Consider the following 21,559-nt stretch of genomic DNA (forward strand, 5'->3'; position numbering starts at 1 on the left):
ATTTATTGTAGCCTAAGTATACAGTGTTTATTAGGCCCTGTGTTGGTGAGTAATAATGTCCTAGGCCTTCACATTCGCTGGCCATTCCCTCACTGACTCACCCAGAGCAACATTCATGGTAAGTACCTTATATAGTTACATGTGTACCATTTTTAATCTTTTATACCTCATTTTTCCTGTACCTTTTCTATATTTAGATAGCCTTAGTTATAAAAATACTATTGTGTTACAATTGCCTACACTACTCAGTGCAGAAAGATGCTGTACAGGTTCGTAGCATAGGAGCAATAAGCTATACCATATAGCCTACATGTATAGTAGGCTATACCATCTAGGTTTGTGTAAGTACACTCTATGACCTTCATACAGTGACAAAATCACCTAAGGATGGAATTATCAGAACATATTAGATATGTTGCCATAATTTTACATAATTTATCTTTGCATATTGATACTCTAGATGTAACTGAGAATTCTCTAAATAGAGTACTATGAATAATATGGAATTCATATGAGATGGATTTATATATGTAATACAGAAAGTAAGCAAGACTTTTTTAAAAAGAAAAGCAGATGACAGAACAGTGTATGATATGGTCTCATCTGTATTTAAAAATATATATGTATTTTTACATACTTTTATGGTTATATAGGCAATTTCTGGAAAGATATAAAAGAAACTACTAAAGTGGTTACTTCTGGGGAGGAAAACTGAGAGAATAACTTTACTTTTTTAAAAAATATATATTCTTTTGTGTGGCTTGACATTTTTCACCTGAATGTACATAGCTCTGTAAACAACTTAAAGATTCCAGATGTATTAGGCATGTAGGTAGGAGTTCTATCACTGTTTATCTTTTTATAGAAATTTACTTGGATTATCAGCAGACATTGGAAAAACCTAATAATATTGATGACACTGATTTACTAGCTTTAAAAACCTAGTCTTATAAAACACGTGGTAGTATTTTTACTCTATAAGTTTATTTTGTGGGAGGGAGAGTGTGGTAGTGATTCTGTTACGTTAGTTCAATGAAGTAATTAAGTTAATATGGTAAATATTTAAGTTATGCTTAAAAAGTATTAATTTGAAATTAAAATGAAAATTGTATTTAAGAGTTTTCTAGCCAGTTAATTTCTAAAATAAACAGATAGTGGAAAAAATGTTCTATGGTAGTTAAATTTCTTTAGTAGAGTTAGGCTGGATTGTGCTACATTTCATACTTTTCAGTGCTGTACTTTATATTACTTTTTCAGCACATTAAAACTTATGCAGTGAAACTGAATAATGGCAATGTTTTTATACCCTTTTATAGCCATTTCTTTATCATAACCTCCCCCTATTTTCTGTTAGCTAAACTATAAGCACCTTTCCATTAATTTATGAAAATTATTGTTGAGATAGCACATTATCACTGATCTGTATGGCACTTTCAGCATGTTAGAAGCAAAGGTCCAAGCAACATAAAACACATCAAAATTCATTAATGTGGTATTGATTATTTTTTGGATAATTAATTTTATTGCAGACCCTTGAAAGAGATAATGAGCTGCAAAGGGAGAAGGTAAAAGGAAATGAAGAAAAGTTTCTTAATCTTCAAAACGAGCATGAAAAAGCACTAGGAACTTGGAAAAGACATGTACGTTTATTAAATAGTAAAATAGTAAAATATTTTAAATAGTTTTAGACATTTAAAATAACTATAAATGCTAAGAAAATATTACAAAAATATTAGAGGACTAAAATCAGACATATTTTTTTCTTGGTCTCATATTTCCAAAAAGGTGAATGCTTTTTAAAAGCTAAACTTAATGAAATTCCCTGTAATGCTTTTATGCATGGAAGACCACAGGAATACATGTTTGTGTATATATGCATGCATATATATATATAATTTGAGCTCTCATATGTGACAAAGAAAAATTAATTTACTTTTTCATAAAACCATTGCATAGTATTTTAGTAAATGATTAAAATAAATAATTATACTATCATTAACTGATCTCTTTTGCTTTTCTTAGCAGTTTTGTTGAGCTATATTACAGCCATGTTTAGAACATGTGTGCAGCAGTTTATTTCTGTAGTATTACCATTTTATCATATTAACAACATATCATAAGAGTTTATATGTTCTAAACATGGCTATTTCCTTAAATCACATTTGTTTATTTTATAATAAATTTTAATTCAGCAAAGTAGATAATAGTGTAAAATGAGGTAAATTCAAGTTATGAAATATGAAGTTTCACTTTAAATATTGGTAGACTCCCAAAACTGATTATTCCATGCTAATATCAATTTTCATTGCATTTAAAATTTTTTTTAAATAAATGACAGAGTAGAAAGTCACTATGAGTTTATGAAGCTATATTTTGGAAAAGTATGATTATGTTTTAGACTGTTGTGCTAATTATACTATACAATATATTATAGTAATGGATATCTAAATACCAGCTTGATAATATTTCCTGTAGATTATTTTGTTTGATTCAAATTATTACCTAAGTAACTCTTGATTTGATTCTTTTGGAAGTAACATGTTTTCTCAATTTATAGTTTGGAGAGATTAAGTCTTCACTGATGGTTTTGATAAGTTTTACTTAAATCTAAGAAAAATTTTGTATTTAATTGTATCAGAATACTAAAAAATCCTTAATTGGTATACTAGTACAGTTTATCATTAAGCAACAAGCATAATAATGTTCATTTTAGCATCAGTTAATCTACATTTTATCCCTGTACCTTCTTTTCATCCCCAATGTTTAAAAGCCCATGGAAATGGTGCTATCAGAATAAGGAAAACTATTTAAGTGAAAAGGAAATATAAACTTAAATATGCCAAACATGCAAAAAAAACAAAAAAACAAACCAAAACAAAACAAAAAAAGATCAGTTTAGCTAAGAAAATTAAACGTTCATTTTCTCTGAGACTACAACCATGCTCCTCTCCCAAGAAAAAAAGAAAACTATTAAGAAAAAATAAACAATTTCACTGGTGAGGCCTCAATCTATAAATGTGGATAAAGTTGATTTCATCTTAGAATTTCTAAGTTCTGCAATCATTTTGCTTCCATTGTGCTTTTGTACTCAACAGAATATAGATAAGTAAGAAAAAGCTGCCTTGGTTCTGTAAGAGTTTTCTTCAGCGAGAGATCACATTTACTTTTTAATTGTATTTCTATCTGTAAGTTTTTCACCATTCTTGAGTGAAGGACAATAGTAGTGTGGCTACTGAGATTGGATCAAGATAGGTTAAAAAAACAAAGATACTGATCAAAATAAATTGGAATCATATAAACTGCTGTTTCATATTTGGTCATTCAAAAAAATAAACAGTGAAAGAAAATACTATGCTAATAAAACTTCCATATTATTAGATAGTATATTTAAAATTCATTGAAATATTAAAAATAACAATGTTATGTGTATCTTTTTATTTTGACTAGATATATAACCAATGGTTGTTACAGAGACAAAAAGACAGTAAGTGAGAATGTTCAGAAATTAGGGAAAGGGAGGTCACAAAAAGAATTCAATTCAGCCAGGCTTGGTGGCTCATGCCTGTAATTCCACCACTTTGGGAGGCCAAGGCGGGTGGATCACCTGAGGTCAGGAGTTCAAGACAAGCCTGGGCAGGATGATGAAACCCCATCTCTACTAAAAATACAGAAATGAGCCGGGTGTGGTGGCGGGCGCCTGTAATCCCAGCTACTTGGTAGGCTGAGGCAGAGAATTGCTTGAACCCAGGAGGTAGAGGTTGCAGTGAGCCGACATTGCGCCACTGCACTCCAGCCTAGGCAACAGAGTGAGACTCTGTCTCAAAAAAAAAAAAAAAGGAAAAACAGAACTCAATTCACAACACTTATCGAGCACGTACTATGTGTTAGGCACTATTCTAGGCACTGGGTTTTCAAAGATGCCTAAAATACAAGGATTATCAAAGAGCTTACACTCTGCAGGGACAGATAACTACGTAATTAATCACAATAGTGCAAGGTACTTTTTAGTATTATTAACAAAGTACTATGAAAGCACAAAATAAATCATTTTTCTTTAGCTGGGCTTGAGAAAGTTTTAGAGGAAAGATGACTATAATTTGGCCTTGAAAAGTGAAATAGGATTTTTTTGGGGGGATTGTAGGGGAGATGGAGTCTCACTCTGTCGCCCAGGCTGGAGTGCAGTGGCACCATCTCGACTCACTGCAAGCTTCACCTCCGGGGTTCAAGCAGTTCTCCTGCCTCAGCCTCCCGAGTACCTGGGACTACAGGCGCATGCTACCACGCCTGGCTAACTTTTTGTATTTTAGTAGAGGTGGGGTTTCACTGTGTTGCCCAGTAGCTGGTCTCAAACTCCTGAGCTCAGGCAACCCACTTGCCTTGGCCTACCAAAGTGCTAGGATTACAGGCATGAGCCACTGCGCCCAGCCCATGAAATGGGATTTAAGCAAAAGGTACCCATCTCCACCCTTCCCATTCCATCCTGTTGGCATTTCATTTAAGAAAGAATAGAACAATCATGGAGCCATGAAAGTCCATTTTCAAGGACCATGAATAGTCTGCTCTGAATTAAAAATGGGATGTGTGGAATGTGACATTGAAATGTAGATTGAGATCAGCTTTTGAAGAGTTCCTTACTAGGAGATTAGAATTTAAGTAATGGGAAGCTATTGAAGGGTTTAAAACAAATAAGTGACACAGGCAGATTGTGTTTTAGAAAAATAATTCTTGCAACAATATGGAGGCTGGCTGTATGGAAAGAAATCAATAAGAAGAATGTAATAATCTAATCGTGAACCTATGAGTGTGTGAATTAGGACAATAGAACAATGAAGAGGGATAGAGGTAGGATGAATTTTGGAAGTAGACTTGGCATGGTTAGTGACATTTTATATATAATGGGTACTGGGAGAGGAATAGACATCAAATGTGATTCTGAGGTTAGTATAATTCATAGAATGATAATATCATTAACTAGCTTAAGGAATGTAAAAGGAGAAGCAGATTTGGTGGATGAAAATAATTAGTTTAATTTGAGAACTGTAGAATTTATGGTGCTTTCACGACATCTAGCTTGAAGTGCGTACTATCCATTTGGAGATGTGAATCTAATCTTAGGAGAGAGGTTGGGGAGGAGATATAGATTTAAGATTTATTAGCATAAAGGTGAAATTTGAAGTTATAGGTGAAATAAGATAACCTGTGGAAAGAATGGAACACTTGAAGGAAGACTGCTTAAGAAGAAAGAACCTTGGGTTTCTTATCCCAGGAGCCAAGACAAAAGAAGAAAGAACCTTGGGAAAAGCCAACATTTTGTGAGTGGTGTGTGTGTGTGTGTGTGTGTGTGTGTGTGTGTGTGTGTGTGTGTGTATGTGTGTGTTTGGGGGCAGGAGGGGAGAGGGAGCCAGTAAGAAAGGTAGGAGGATAAAGAGAGAGTACTAGCATGGAAGTCAAGAAAGGAAGCTGTTTCAAGAACAGAGTAGTCAACATGGTCAAATGTTACAGAGCTGGTAAATGGTGTGAGACTTGGAAAAAATCCTTTCGCTAATTTTCAGGTGATACTTGAGAAAACAGTAGAACAATGAGGGCAGAAGTCAGGCTATTAAGGAGCGATAGGAGGTTAGAATTTGAAAGTAGCAAGTAGAGACTTTATTTTAAGGAATGAGAAAGACAGGGCCAGGCTCGGTGGCTCACGCCTGTAATCCCAGCACTTTGGGAGGCTGAGGCGGGCAGATCACAGGGTCAGGAGTTCCAGACTGGCCTGGCCAACATAGTGAAACTCTGTCTCTACTAAAAACACAAAAATTAGCTGGGCGTGTTGGTGCAAGCCTGTAAGCCCAGCTGCTCGGGAGGCTGAGGCAGAAGAATCGCTTGAACCTAGGAGGCGGAGGTTGCAATGAGCCAAGATCACGCCACTGCACTCCAGCCTGGGCAACACAGCGAGACTCCCTCTTAAAAAAAAAAAAAAAGGTGAGAGGGACAGAGGAACTGAGTCAAAGAGGAAAAATATTGGGAATATGAGTAGAGCATATGCGTAGGCTGATGAGAAGATGCTGATGTAGTGTGAGAGGCAGAAGGAAAGAGAAAATTTCTAGAATTAGGATGAAGGGAGATAGGAGAGGAAGGAATAAAGAACACATGGAAAGTTTAGCCTTGGAGAAGAAATGCCTTGCAGAGATAGATTTAGAGATGATTAAAAATCGGTGAAATGAACAGAAAGTAACATGAGTTTACATCTACTGGCCTCTGTATAGGGCTTTATAGAGGAATATTAATTATAAAAATATTAGGAATAGTAATTATAGTACTTATAGTAAGGAATATTACAAACAGTGGTGGAATCTGTGGTAGGAGTTTTAAAATTATTCAAGAGAAACTTTTATAAGAAACTTTTAAAACTTTTATAAAACCACAAATATGCCTTTCCATGACAAAAGGATATTTTTCTCCTCAGTGGAACTTACCTTGTCTCATATTTGAGACTTCTGTGAGAGTATTTCTTTCCCCCAAAATAAAGATTATGAAATTTTATAGGGAGTGAAAGTCTAATTTATAGATATAAATATCCAGCTGACATGTCAGTTTCTATGGTACCACTTAGTGCTTAGTATTCATCTAGTGGAATTCGAATCTGTATATGCAATTTGTAACAAGAAAATTAAACTTTAAGAAAACAATGAAAGTATAATGTTTGTAGAATGTAAAATTCATAAGTTCTTATTTATGAATTTAATTTTTTGTTTTTTTTAAATGAATTTAAATAAATTTGTTTTATGTGACGAGGTAGTTTAATGTTGTCATTAAGGACACAGTCCTTAGATTTAGCTTTGGAATTAAATCCTCACTGCCATTTTGTATCTGCTTGATCTGGGACAAGTTACTTAACTTCTGTGAGCCTCACATTTCTTACCTGTAAATTGGGCATAATAATACCTCAGCGTTTTGATAAGTATGCAATTATGCTTATTAAGTAGTCAGCCCAATCCAATAAATGGTAGCTCTTAATATTAATAATGACTTTGTGATTGTTTTGATTCTTTGACTATTTCCTGAAACTTTCGTTAATGAAATATTTTCAGACAAAACATGTTTATATACTTGATATACTTGTTTATTCTGGTTACATTTTATAACAGGCTGAAGAACTTAATGGAGAAATTAATAAGATTAAAAATGAATTATCATCCCTTAAAGAAACTCATATTAAGTTACAAGAACATTATAACAAATTATGCAATCAAAAAACTTTTGAGGAAGACAAAAAGTTTCAGGTAAAATTTAAGTATGTTGTGGGGTACAAACTATCAAAGAAATTAAGACTGTCACTATGATTTTTTTCCGTGTTTTATACTTTAAGTTTCTCAACTTTAAAAAAATGAGTATATGCATGTGGTCTCTAATACATTTTTAGTTAATTTTTGTATACAGCATGACATAAGGATTGAAGGTCATTTTTGTATATGAATTTCCAATTGTCCCAGCACAAATATACGTCAAAAATACTATTTTCTCTCCCATTGTACCTTAGTACTTTCTTTGAAAATCAGTTGATCAAATATGTGTGGATCTGTTTCTGGACTCTTTATTATGATCCATTGATTATATGTCTATACTTAAGCCAATACAACACTGTCTTTATTAATGTAGCTTTTAAAGAAGCTATAAAACATAGCTAAGTCCTTCAATATTGTTCTTTTTCCAAAAACAGTTTTTTGCTATTCTAAGTCCTGTATTTTCTTATCACTTTTAGAATCAGTGTCTCAATTTCTGTTTTAAAAGTCTGTGGGGTTTTGTTTGGCATTGAGTCTTCCAGTCGATGAACATGGTATAGCTTCCGTTTATTTGGATATTTTAAAATGTCTCTCAGAAGTGTTTCATAGTTTTTATCATATAGGTCTTGGAAATTTTAGGTTAAATTTATTCCTGGATATTTTATGTCTTGGGATCCTAATGTAAACAGTATTTAAAATTTTTATAATTGTTAATTGCTTATATATACAAGTACATTTTTTTGAGACAAGCAAGGTCTTACTATGTTGTCCAGGCTGTACATGAACTCCTGGGCTCAAGTGATCCTCCCATTTCAGCCTCCTGAGTAGCTGGGATTACAGGGATGAACTGCCATGCCCAGCTTAGAAGTACAATTGGTTTTTGTATATTGACCTCATTCTTAAATTAAGTTATTGTTATAATAGTTGTTTTTGTTGAACTTTGGGAGTTTCTATAATATATGATCATGTTGTCTGCAAGTTTAAGACAGTTTTACTTTATTTCTAAAACTCTGTATACATTTTCTTTTTCTAAATGTATGCACTAGCTAGGACCCTCTAATGCTGAATAACAATTGTGAGAGTGGGCATGCTTGCCTTGTTTCTCATCTTAAATGGAGACTAGTCTTTCACCATTTCTTATCAATTTAGCTATATGTTTTTGTTTATACTCTTTATCAGTTTGAGAAAGTTTCCTTTTATATCTGGTTTGCTGAGCTTTTATCACAAATGAGTTTTTATCATGAATGGACATTAAATTTTGTCAAATGCTTTTTTCTGTGTCTATTATGATTGTTTTTCTTATTCTTTTCATATAATTACATCAATTGATTTCTAGGTGTTAAAATAACCTTGCATTCCTGGGATAAACTTGAGTTGGTCATAATATATTATTTTTTTTATATATGACTGGACTTAAATTGCTACTGCTTTGTTAAGGATTTTGTATTGATGAGGAATGTGGATCTATAAGTTTTGTTGTTTTTTCTTTGCAATCTTTGAACTGGTTTTTGTATCAAGAGTAATACTGGTCAAGTAAACTCAGTTGGAATATATTCCTTTCAATGTGTAGAGTTGGTATGATTTCTTTATTGAATGTTAGGTTGAATTCACCAGTGGAGGTATGTAGACTTTCTTGGTGGGAATATTTTAAATAACAAATTCAGTATTTAAATTATTTACAGGGCTATTCAGATTCTCATTTCTTCTTATGTTGGTGTGCAGGAAAGAGTTAACATAGCACCCCTATGAATGCTGTACTTAGAAAGTCCAGCTAGTAAAGTTGGCCCCTGGCTGATGCCTGGAAACTTGAATTTTGGGGGGATTCTCACCATTTCCTGACAAGAGTGGCTCACTGTACCTAAACTGTTAGTACAAACAATGTGGTTTATTCTGAACAACAACTCTTCCTGGGATTCTAGAGTTTCGGCACATGCTAGATAGAGGGTACCTGCATGAACAGCACCCTCCCCCAAAAAACTTTGGGCACTGAGTCTCTAATGAACTTCCCTGGTAGACAGCAATTCACATATGTTGTCACAATTAAATGCTGTAGGGAGTTAAGCTTGTCTTATGTGACTCTACTAGAAGATGACCTTTGGAAGTCTGGTTTCCTCCAGACTGCAACTCATGTGCCTTTTTCTTTACCTGTTTTTCTTTGTATTATTTCTGTATAATAAATCTTAGCTGTGTGTATGGGTATATATTGAGTCCTATGAGTCCTCCTAATGAAACTGATTTTGGGTATTGTGGGACCCCTAAAAGAGCCAGTTTGGGTACTTTTTATCTTTCAAAGAACTTGTCCTTTTCATAAGTTGTCAAATTTGTTGGCTAGGTTGCTCATAATATTCTCTTATTATTTAGTCCTCTAGGATCAAATTGATGTCCCTCTGTCATTCTTGGTATTGGTAATTTATATCTTCTCTCTCTCGCTCTCTTTTTTTTCTTGATCATTTTAGTTAGAAGTTTTCAGTTTTATTGATACCTTTTCAAAGAATCAGGTTTTGGGCCAGGTACAGTGGCTCACTCGGGAGACTGAGACAGGGGAATCCCTTGAACCTGAGAGGCGGAGATTGCAGTGAGCCGAGATCATGCCACTGCACTCCAGCCTGACGACAGAGTGAGACTCCGTCTCAGGAAAAAACAAAAACAAAAACAAAACAAAACAAAAAAAACAAAACAGGTTTTAGTTTCATTCCTTTCTCTGCCATGTTTATTTGCTATTTCACTGATTTTTGCTATTAATTTTCTTATTTCCTTTACTCTGCTTACTTTGAGTTTAAATTGGTTTTCTTCTAGCTGCTTAAGCTTGAAACATAGATTATTTGCCTTTTTTCTTTTCTAATATAAGCACTTAAAGCTATAACATTTCCTCTTAGCGCTGCTTTGGTTCCATCCCACAAATTATGATATGTAGTTTTCTCATTTTCCATTCAGTTAAAAAAACTATATATATATACACAAAAAATATATATATATACACTATATATATACTAAAATACATATATATATGTATTTTATATGTGTGTGTGTGTGTGTGTGTGTGTGTAATCTATCAATTAATGGAAGAAGAATGTTGAAATCTTTAATCATAACTGTGAACTTATCAGTAAGTTCGTTCCTGTCTGGCTTGTTGGAACTCAGAGTTTACCTAGACCTGTGGGAGCTCTGGAAATTGCTCAGCTTGTGGCTCCCCTGTATGTCTTCATGGACTTTTACTCCTCACATGTCCCACTTAATATTCAGCAACAGATTAAATAGCAGATGTCTAGAGCTCTTTTTCTGGGTAGCTCCTTCATCTTCAGTACATTGCCTCACAAATGACAGCCAGTTTAGTCTCTTTAAATTCTGATGTCTGTCTTCTCAACTCAGACCATCTTGCTTTGCAAGAGTGCCCCTTCCTTGTGCTGTGGTGTGGAAAGTGTCTGGGTAGTAAGCCTGAGTAATCATAGGGTTCATCTCACTTTTTCCTCTTTCTCTCAGAGAGCACAGTTTTCCCTGTTTGTAGTTCGTTGTCTGAAAACTGTTGTTTCATACACTATATCTAGTTTTCTAGCTATTTACAGTGGGAAGGCAAGTCAAGTGCTCTGGTATGGCTGGAAATCTAAATTTTTAAAATCCTGTAATATACGTTCTAGGGAAGTATACTATTTTTAAAGAGCTCTGTAATTAGTCCTTAAAGCAGATATTTTTATTTTTATAATATACATGTCTTTAATAAAGTAGATATTCTTAATACATGTGCTTGCTAACATTCATTTAATTCATTTTATCTGTGTACATATTCAATAAATATTTATTGACTATTGTCTGTGTCATATGCAGTGGAAAATTATAGGAATACAGTAAAAAACACATGGCATTTCAAGGAATTTCCAATTTGTAGAAGAAACAGGTTAAAAAGTAATTGCAGTGTAGTGTGAAAAGTGCTTAAAGCAGTATATTCAGAGTAAGAGTAGTGGCACAAAGGAAGGAGAGATCAACTCTATTTAGATGAGGAGGGGCTGCTCAAGGGAGACCTCACACAGTAGGAGAATTTTTAGCTGAGTTGACAAAAATAAGAAATTTCCAGACAGAGATAACATTTCAAGTATGTGGAATAACATAGGCAAACAGAAATGTGTAATATCATTATTCAATATAGAAACTAGAAGTAGTTTGGAATAGTTGCAAATATAGGATGCTGGCAATGCAATAAGTAGCAGAAACAGTTGAAAAAGGCAGAAGACAGACTAAAGAGGGCACATTGTCCATTCATAGAAGTTTATTCTTGACTCTTTGAACTTTGGGCTTCAAAGCAAGGGAGTAAAATGATCAGATTTACCTTGCAGAAAGATCATTTTATTGATGATATGATAGACTAGAGTGGGACAAAACTAAAGACACATAGACCAGCTTGGAGAACATGGCAGTAGTCCAGCCAGGAGATATATATTATCGTTTTAATATTCATTAATACAACATAGCTTGAGAGTGATAAATGGCAAGTAATTCATACACCCTCTGATTCCTTATAGCAATAAATATAGACTTGCATTCATAAATAAATCTTTCAGCATCCATTCACTTTCAAATTAAAAGTAGCTTGTTAATCATTTCATAAGTCATATATTTTCATTTTAGGAAATGTAGACAGTATAGAAACTTTAAAAGAAGAAAGTGAAGATCATGCAGTCTCACCACCTAGAAGAAGTGATTGCTAAGATTTTGGTATACAAACTTCCAGATGTTTTTCTGTACATGTGTTCATCTGGAGACAAGCACATCTAGATACTCATGTATGTGCACTTAAAAAATTAATATACTTACTGTGATGTTTTGTAGCCTTTTTCATTTACAAATTTGCCATTTTAACCATTTTCAAGTGGTTATACTTAAAATTACAATTCAGTGGCATTAATTACATTTTCAGTGTTATACAATTATCATTACTATCTACTTTCAAAAGTTTTTCATCACTTCAAACAAGAACTTGGTAACTATTAAACGTAAATCCCCATTACCCCCTCTCCTCAGCTATTAGTAACTTCTAGTCTACTTTCTGACTATGAATTTGCCTATTCTCTATATTTTATGTAAGTGGAATCATACAGTATTTGTCTTTTTGTTTGGCTTATTAACACGATGTTTTCAAGGTTCATCTGTTTGTAGGATGTATCAGAATTTAATTCCTTTTTATGTGGAATAATATTCCATTGTATGGATATATCACGTTTTGTTTATCCATGCATCTGTTGATGGATACGTGGATTGTTTCCACCCTTTGACTAGTGTGAATAATGCTGTTATGAACATTAGCATCTATTGGAGTCCATGTTTTCAGTTCTTTGGGGTATATACCTAGTAGTAGAATTGCTGGGTCCTGTGATAATTCTTTTTATTTATTTATTTTTATTATACTTTAAGTTCTAGGGTACATGTGCACAACGTGCAGGTTTGTTACATATGTATACATGTGCCATGTTGGTTTGCTGCACCCATTAACTCATCATTTACATAAGGTATTTCTCCTAATGCTCTCCTTCCCCTCTGCCCCCATGACAGGCCCCGGTGTGTGATGTTCCTCGCCCTGTGTCCAAGGGTTCTCATTGTTCAATTCCCACCTATGAATGAGAACATGTGGTGTTTGGTTTTCTGTCCTTGTGATGGTTTGCTCAGAATGATGGTTTCCACCTTCATCCATGCCCCTACAAAGGACAAGAACTCATCCTTTTTTATGACTGCATAGTATTCCATGGTGTATATGTGCCACATTTTCTTAATCCAGTCTATCATTGATGGACATTTGGGTTGGTTCCAAGTCTTTGCTATTGTGAATAGTGTCACAACAAACATACATGTGCATGTGTCTTTATGGTAACATGATTTATAGTCCCTTGGGTATATATCTAGTAGTGGAATCACTGGGTCAAATGGTATTTCTAGTTCTAGATCCTTGAGGAATGGTAATTCTATATTTAACTTTTTGAGGAACTGCTAAAAAGTTTTACTAAATAGTGGATATCTTTCTAAGTCCATAAAAATAGATCTACATCACAGTTTCCATTGTGTGACTAGGACATGCTGTAATTAATCTATCCACTTCCCTATTGGGCATCCTTGTACAAATGTCTTTGTGTATGTTTGTGACTATTTCTAGGATAGACTTCAAGAAATGGTATTGCTGGGTCAAAGAGCTTTCTCACTTATAATTTTTTTTTTTTTTTTGGAGATGGAGTCTTGCTCTGTCACCCAGGCTGAAGTATAATGGCACCATCTCAGCTCACTGCAACCTTCACCTCCCAGGTTCAAGCGATTCTCCTGCCTCAGCCTCCCGGGTAGCTGGGACTACAGGCGCATGCCACCACGCCCTGCTAATTTTTTTTATTTTATTTTAATAGATAGGGGGTTTCACCGTATTAGCCAGGATGGTCTCGATCTCCTCACCTTGTGATCCGCCCACCTCGGCCTCCCAAAGTGCTGGGATCACAGGCATGCACCACTGTGCCCTGCCCTCTCACAATTTTTGACACACATTGCCAGATTGCTTTCCGGAAAGGTTGTACCAGTTTATAGTCCTACCAACCATGTATATGAGTACCTGTCTTCTCCAACCTTCTTAATGCTTCATCAGTTTTAATTTGCATTTTTGTTTTATTAAACATATTTTATGTGTTTATCAGTTATATTCCTTTTGTGTTAGTTTATATGTTCCCATTTGCAATTAAACATGCTTAAGTCCCTCCCATTTTAAAAAGTAAACAAATAATAGAAATACTTTTGATCTCACACCCATTTCTAAATACCCTAAGTGTCTTCTTTGTAGAGCAAAGTTTCTTGAAAGATTGGTTTAAACTCATACTTCTTGCTTTCTTACTTCCCATTTATCCTTCAACATAGGGCAGTCTGGGCTGGGCATGGTGGCTCATGCGTGTAAGTAATCCCAGCACTTTTGGGGGCCAAGGCAGGTGAATTGCTTGAGTGCAGGAGTTCAAGACCAGCCTGGGGAACATAGTGAGACCTTTGTCTCACTATTCCGTGAAAAGTCAGTGGTAGTCTGATGGGAATAGCATTGAATCTATAATTTTTTTAAAAAAATTAGCTGGGCATGGCAGTACACACTGGTGGTCCCAGCTACTTGGGAGACTGAGGTAGGAGGAGCACTTGAACCTGGAAAGCTGAGACTACCGTGAGCCATGATCACACCAATGTGCTCCAGCCTGGAGGACTGAGGGAGACCCTGTCACAAAAACAAACAAACCAAAACATAGGGCAGTCTGGCTTTGCCCCTTTACTCCATAAAATGGATATTATGGCCGGGCGCAGTGGCTCACGCCTGTAATCCCAGCACTTTGGGAGCCAGAGGCGGGTGGATCACAAGGTCAGGAATCCAGGAACAGCCTGGCCAACATGGTGAAACCCTGTCTCTACTAAAAATACAAAAATCAGTCAGATGTGGTAGCACGCCTGTAATCCCTGCTACTTGGGAGGCTGAGGCAGGAGAATCGCTTGAAACTGGAAGGCAGAGGTTGCAATGAGCTATCACACCACTGCACTCCAGCCTGAGTGAAAGAGCAAAACTCTATCTCAAAAATAAAAATAAATTAAAAAATAAAATGGATATTGCATCCAGTCCCTTTGGATATTACACTTTTCAGTCCCTTCAAAGCATTTGATACTATTTCTTTCTTGAATTCTCTTTTCCTTTTCTTCTATTTCTTTCATCTGATTTTTTTTCTTTACCTCTCAGGCCACGTTTTTATGGTGGTAAGAATAATAACTATTATAATAATAGTTATAGCATTAATTGGGCAACTATCCACTATGTGTATTATATACATAATTTAATCTTTACAGCATCCCTCCTGCCCCGCCCAAGTGGGCTATGCCCTAGAGGTTCTTTCTTTCTTTCTTTCTTTCTTTTTTAAATTTTATTTTACTTTAAGTTCCGGGATACATGTGGAGAATGTGCAGGCTTGTTACATAGTTATACGTGTGCCATGGTGGTCTGCTGTACCTATCAACCCGTCACCTAGGTTTTAAGCCCCGCATGCATTAGCTATTTGTCCTGATGCTCTCCCTCCCCTTGCTGCCCCCTACCCAGACAGGCCCCAGTGTGTGTTATTCCCCTTCCTGTCCCCTTCACGTCTCTTTTTAGCTGTATTCCTAGGTATTGTATTATCTTTGTAGCAATTGTGAATGGGAGTTAATTCATGATTTGGCTCTCTGCTTGTCTATTGTTGGCATATAGGAATGCTTGTGTTCTTTGCACATTGATTTTTGTCTTTACAGCATTTTTGTTATAGATGAGAAAACAGCCTCACAGAGTGTAAATATTGTTGTAGTCAGCCTCTAAAATGGCCTGTAGTGATTCCCACCTCCTGTTACTCATTGCTCCTTTGTAATCCCCTCCACTTGAGTGTGAGCTGGATTAATGACTTGGTTTTAATAAATGGGATATAGTAGAAGTAATACAATGTCACTTCTGAGATTACATTATAAGAAAACTGTGGTTTCTGTCTTGGGTGCATATGTGTTTTTCTTTCTCCCACCCTCCCAACCATCATGAAAAGAAGTCTAAGCTGTCCTGTGAAGAGAGGTCCTGGATGATAAAGACCACCTGGAAGAGAATTTAGGCACCCCAGCCAACAGCTGGCACCAACTGCCAGCTATATTAGTGAGACTCTTCCAGCACCAGCTAAGGCTTCACATGATGGAGCTGTAGATGATAGCTTGATTGGAATCTCAAGAGAGATGCCGAGTCAGAACCATCAAGCCAATCACTCCTGAATTCCTGACCATTGAAACTGTGAGATGTTTGCTGTTGTAAACCACTGCGTTTTAGGATCATTTGGTATAGAGCAATAGCTACTATTAATACAAACTACCACAAGTTTCCTTCTAGGATTTCACAGCTAATAAATATTGAAACCAAAATTTGAACTCATATTAATCCAATCCAAAGTTTCTGGTCTGTTTTTCTCAATCTCTTTTACAATTTTCTCTTTCTTTGCCTCTCCCTTGGAGATTTTCATCAGCATTTTATCCTTTAGGTTCTTTTCCTCTCAAAATACACTCTCTGTAAGCAGTGTATTTCTTCTCCTCCTCTTCCCCCTCCCTCCCGTCTCCTTCCCTCCTCCTTCTCCTCCCCTTCTTCTTTTCCTCCTTTTCCTCCTCCTCCTTCTTCTCTTTCTCCTCCTTCTGCTTCTTGTGCTCCTTCTTTTTTTTTTTTTTTTTTTTTGAGACGGAGTCTCGCTCTGTCACCCAGGCTGGAGTATAGTGGCCGGATCTCAGCTCACTGCAAGCTCCGTCTCCCAGGTTTATGCCATTCTCCTGCCTCAGCCTCCCGAGTAGCTGGGACTACAGGCACCCGCCACCTCGCCCGGCTAGTTTTTTTGTATTTTTAGTAGAGACGGGGTTTCACCGTGTTAGCCAGGATGGTGTCGATCTCCCGACCTCGTGATCCGCCCGTCTCGGCCTCCCAAAGTGCTGGGATTACAGGCTTGAGCCACCGCGCCCGGCCTTCTGCTCCTTCTTTATCTCCTCCTTCTTCTTCTGCTCTTTCTTCATCTCCTCCTTCTCCTTCTCTTCCTCATTCTCCTCCTCTTTATTCTCCTTCTCCTTTCTTATTCCTTCTCCGTTTTTCTTCAACAGGGTCTCCCTCTGTCACCCAGGCTGGAGTGCAGTGGCACAATCATAGCTCACTGCAGCCTCAAACTCCTGAGCTTAACCACCCCTCCTGCCCCAGCCTCCCAACTAGTTAGGACTACAGGTGTATGCCACCATACCCAGCTAATTTTTAAAAACATTTTATAGAGATGGGGTCTTGTTATGTCACCCAGGCTGGTCTCAAACTCCTGGCCTCAAGTAATCCTCTCATCTCAGCCTCCCAAAACACTAGGATTACAGGCATGAGCCATTTCACCTGGTCCAACTTGTATATTTTTGGTTGTCATCTGTCTGCCAATGATTTTCAAATCTACATTTATAGTATTTATAGGCCAATTTTCCCATACATCTAAATGGGCATTAGAATCCTAAAAGAAAATTCAGCAAACACCATTCTGGATATTGGCCTTGGGAAATAATTTATGATGAAGTTCTCAAAAGCAGTTGCAACAAAACAAAAATTGACAAGTCGAGCACAATTAAACTAAAGAGCTTCTGCACAGTAAAAAAAAAAACTATCAACAGAGTAAATAGACAACCCATGCAAACTATGTATCTGACAAAGGTCTAATATCCAGAATCTATAAGGAACTTAAACAACTGAACAAGCAAGAAACAAATAACCTGTTTAAAAAGTGGGCAAAAGACATGAACAGACACTTCTCAAAAGAAGACATACAAGCTGCCAACAAACATGAAAAAATGCTCAACATCACTAATCATCAGAGAAATGCAAATCAACACCACAAAGAGATAACATCTCACACCAGTTGGAATGACTATTAAAAAAAGAAGAGGCTGGGCGCGATGGCTCATGCCTGTGATCCCAGCACATTGAGAGGCCAAGACGAGTGGATCACCTGAGGTCAGGAGTTCAAGACCAAGCTGGCCAACGTAGTGAAACCCTATCTCTACTAAAAGTAAAAAATCAGCTGGGCGCAGCAGCACGTTCCTGTAGTCCCAACTACTCGGGAGGCTGAGGCAGGAGAATCGCTTGAACCCAGGAGGCAGAGGTTGCAGTGAGCTGAGATCGCACCATTGCACTCCAGCCTGGGTGACAAAGTGAGACTTCATCTCAAAAAAAAATAATAAATAAAAATAAGGTCAAAAACAACGGATGTCAACGAGGCTGCAGAGAAAAGGGAAAGCTTATACACTGTTGGTGGGAATGTAAATTAGTTCAGCAATTGTGGAAAGATTGCTCAAAGAACCTCAAACAGAACTACCATTTGACCCAGCAAAACTACTACTGGGTATGTAGCCAAAAGAAAATAAATCACTCAACCAAAAAGACACATGTACTTTTATGTTCAATGCAGCACTGTTCACAATAGCAAAGACATGGAATCAACCCAGGTGCCCATCAACAGTGGATTGGATAAAGAAAATGTGGTACATATACACCATGGAATACTACACAGCCATAAAAAAGAATGCAATCATGTCCTTTGCAGCAACATGGATGAAGCTGGAGGCCATTATCTTAAGCAAATTAACGGAGGAACAGAAAACAAAATACCAATTTTCATATAAGTTGGAACTAAACATTGGGTACTCATGAACATAAAGATAGCAACAATATATCCTGGGAACTACTAGAAGAGGTAGGGAGGGAAGGAGACAATGGTTGAAAAACTATTGAGTACTATGCCCACTACCTGAGTGATGGGATCAGTCATACCCCAAACCTCAGCATCATGCAATATAGCCATGTAACCAACCTGCACATGTATATTCTTAATCTAAAAGTTGGAATTATTTAAAAGGCAAAAGTAATAAATAAATACAGGTTCATTGGATATCACCACCTTAATGTATTACGAACTCTTCAAACTCAGCAGGTTCAAACTGAACTCATGATATTTTCCTCCAAATCTACTACTACGCCTGTTTTCTCGCTCAAGGAATGACATCCACCAGTCATCTACTTACCTAATCTGAACTACGGGAGTCGATCTTGACTCACCCTCTCCCTTAGTCTTCACATGCAATCATTGACCAAGTCCTATTAACTTTAGTTCCATAAATCACCAATGGGTTCACAGCTCTTCGTCTTTACTGATGTCACCTGGACTGCTGCAGCACGCTTCTGATGTACCACTCTGCCCCATGTGTTCTCTCCCTTTAGTGTTTTTCAGACTTCTAGGTTCAACCTATCAGTGGTTCATGGAAATTAGTTTGGTGGTTTGTGACCAGAATTCTTTTTAAAATGAAATAGCATAGGAAACATTAGTGTGTATAACAGTAGTACTGTTTGATTTTTCTATTGAGTTATAAAACATATTTCTCATTACTGGTTTCCATCAATGACGTTTCGAAAACATTGGTCCATTTTTTTGTACTACAGCCAAAATGGTCTTTCCAGTCAGATCATGTTATTCACTCCTTGTTTAATACCCTTCAGTGACTTCTCAGTGTCTTCCTGGTAGAGTTGAAACTCCTTAACACGCTGTGTTAGGCCCTTAATGACCTAGGCCCAGCTTACCTCAAGCATCATTTCTCTTCATTCTTCTTCCTGCATGTAAGCTCTAGCCAAATGAAATTATAGTTCCATAAATATATTCTTAATCTTGCTAGCTCTTAAGCATTGCTATATACCATTTATTCTTTCTGGAGTGCCTCCTTATCCCCATCTGTGACTCCATATCATACTTCAGGTATGTTTAGCTAACACCTTCTCCAAGAAACCTTCCTTGACTCCCCAAAACAGGGACAGGACTATTCCTGTATGTGCCCATGGTAACCTGTATTTATCCCTATCAGAGCACTTACCACGTCCTATTAAAGTTGCCTGTTACTTATTTTCTTATTTTCATACCAGACTGTAAGTTTTTTGAGGACAAAGACTGTAGTTTGTTCATCATTGTATCCCAAAGCCTAGTACAGTGCTTCACATATAACATGTGCTTAATATATAGGGGAAGAAAAAGCATGTTGGACTGATTCGCTGTTTTAAGGATACATAAAAATACTGCTTCACCTGGCATGGTGGTGAGTACCTGTAATCCCAGTTACTTAGGAGGCTGAGGCAGGAGGATAGTGTGAGGCCAGAATTTTGAGGCTTGTCGTGCACTATGATCGCACCTGCGAATAGCCACTGCACTCTAGCCTGGGCAACATAGCAAGAGCTTATCTCTTTAAAAAATAGACTACTTCTCAAAACAATTTACCTGCCATGTCTATCTTGTTTTTAATAATAGGGTGGTTCTTCTATTACATGTAACATGTGGTATTATATAATAATGTGGTATGCATGTTTGAAAATGTATAAATGTCTCCATTTTGCTTAAATATGATAGACTATATAAAAGGAATGTAAAGTGATGTCATTATAGAGTATGGTATATTAAACTTACTAAAAAATCATTTGACTTTCAAATAGAAATTGCTGAATGGTTGAACTGAAACACAGATTCCACATTTATCACATCTGCTCAAATGTTTTATACTTGTAAACAATGTTTTTAAAAGAATCTCTTCCATTTTACACTAGAATGCTCCAGAAGTAAATAATGAAAACAGTGAAACGTCAACTGAAAAATCAGAAAACACCGTTATACAGAAATGTAATACTGAGCAAGAAATAAGGGAAGAAAATGTGAAGAATTTTTGTTCAGATACTGAATACAGAGAAAAAGAAAAGAAAGAAGGCTCATTTATAGAGGAAATCATTATAGAAGGTAACCTTAAAATTATATTGGTATTTTCTAATTTGTATGTTGATATTTACAGTAAGTATTTTTGAGAAAATTACATTTCTGTCTCCCCTCTTCATGACTTATTCCTAGTCTTTTTGCATTCTGGTTTCTGCCTTCACTGTTTTGCTGAGAATGTTCTTGGAGTCACCAGTGACCTTCTGATGACTAGACCTAGGGCATTTTTCTGAATTCAGATAACCTTTCTGTAACCATTGGAATAATTTATTAATTCTTCCATCTTGAAAAAGTATTGTTTAAAGATGATACTGATTGGAGGTGTTCAAACCTAGGCTGAACAACCACTTGGTGGAGATGTTGTAGAGAGAATGATTGGACTTTTAAAAAAATCTTTCAAAAACCTGAAATTTATATTCTAGATTAACTATATTAAAAAGTTGAAATCTTTGTTAGAATATAGATGAATAAAATTTATGTCTTAAGTAGATAATTCTATATACTTGTCCAAAAACTATTCAAGAATTTAAAAATATTCACTGGGTAATGAATAAAAGTGATGATTGTCAGTCTTGAAGAAGCCAGCTAGCAATTTCTAGATACAGCTGGACCTAGGTAGTAATGGAAATCAGAGCGTAACCTGTTATGAGAAGTTAATTTTTATCAGCTATGTATTTATGTGGGATTGTACTGTATGTCCTAAATGAAGCAAATAGACGAGAAAAATAAACCATTTTGTAATACCTCAACTCACTTTCCCTTTAAAAAACCAAAAATACTTTGCTATTAGGAAATTAAAGTTTAATATGGGTACAGCCAAATATTTAGCATGCTAAAGATATACTTGTTATAACAAAGGGAACCCAGTATTTAGGTAATGTTGATGTCATTAAGTTTGTATAATTATTGACCCATAAAATATTTAAGGTTAAATTTGTTTTTATAAAAATAGGTGATAAATATGTTTTATGAAATCAGGCTTTAGTGTATAAT

The 21,559-nt window shown here is 36.1% G+C and overlaps 1 protein-coding gene across 1 annotated transcript in view; it reads left to right on the top strand.

Annotated features, from left to right (window-relative positions):
- CCDC73 (coiled-coil domain containing 73) overlaps positions 1-21,559 on the top strand; it is a 156,696-nt gene that overhangs the window by 128,795 nt on the left and 6,342 nt on the right. Inside the window, exons 13-15 of the mRNA XM_005578269.5 lie at positions 1,530-1,640; positions 7,134-7,268; positions 20,407-20,593. Coding sequence (XP_005578326.4) covers positions 1,530-1,640; positions 7,134-7,268; positions 20,407-20,593 — 433 coding nt within the window. The remainder of the gene's footprint in view (positions 1-1,529; positions 1,641-7,133; positions 7,269-20,406; positions 20,594-21,559) is intronic.

Source organism: Macaca fascicularis, chromosome 14 (genome assembly GCF_037993035.2).
Source record: "Macaca fascicularis isolate 582-1 chromosome 14, T2T-MFA8v1.1".
Lineage (NCBI taxonomy): Eukaryota > Metazoa > Chordata > Mammalia > Primates > Cercopithecidae > Macaca > Macaca fascicularis.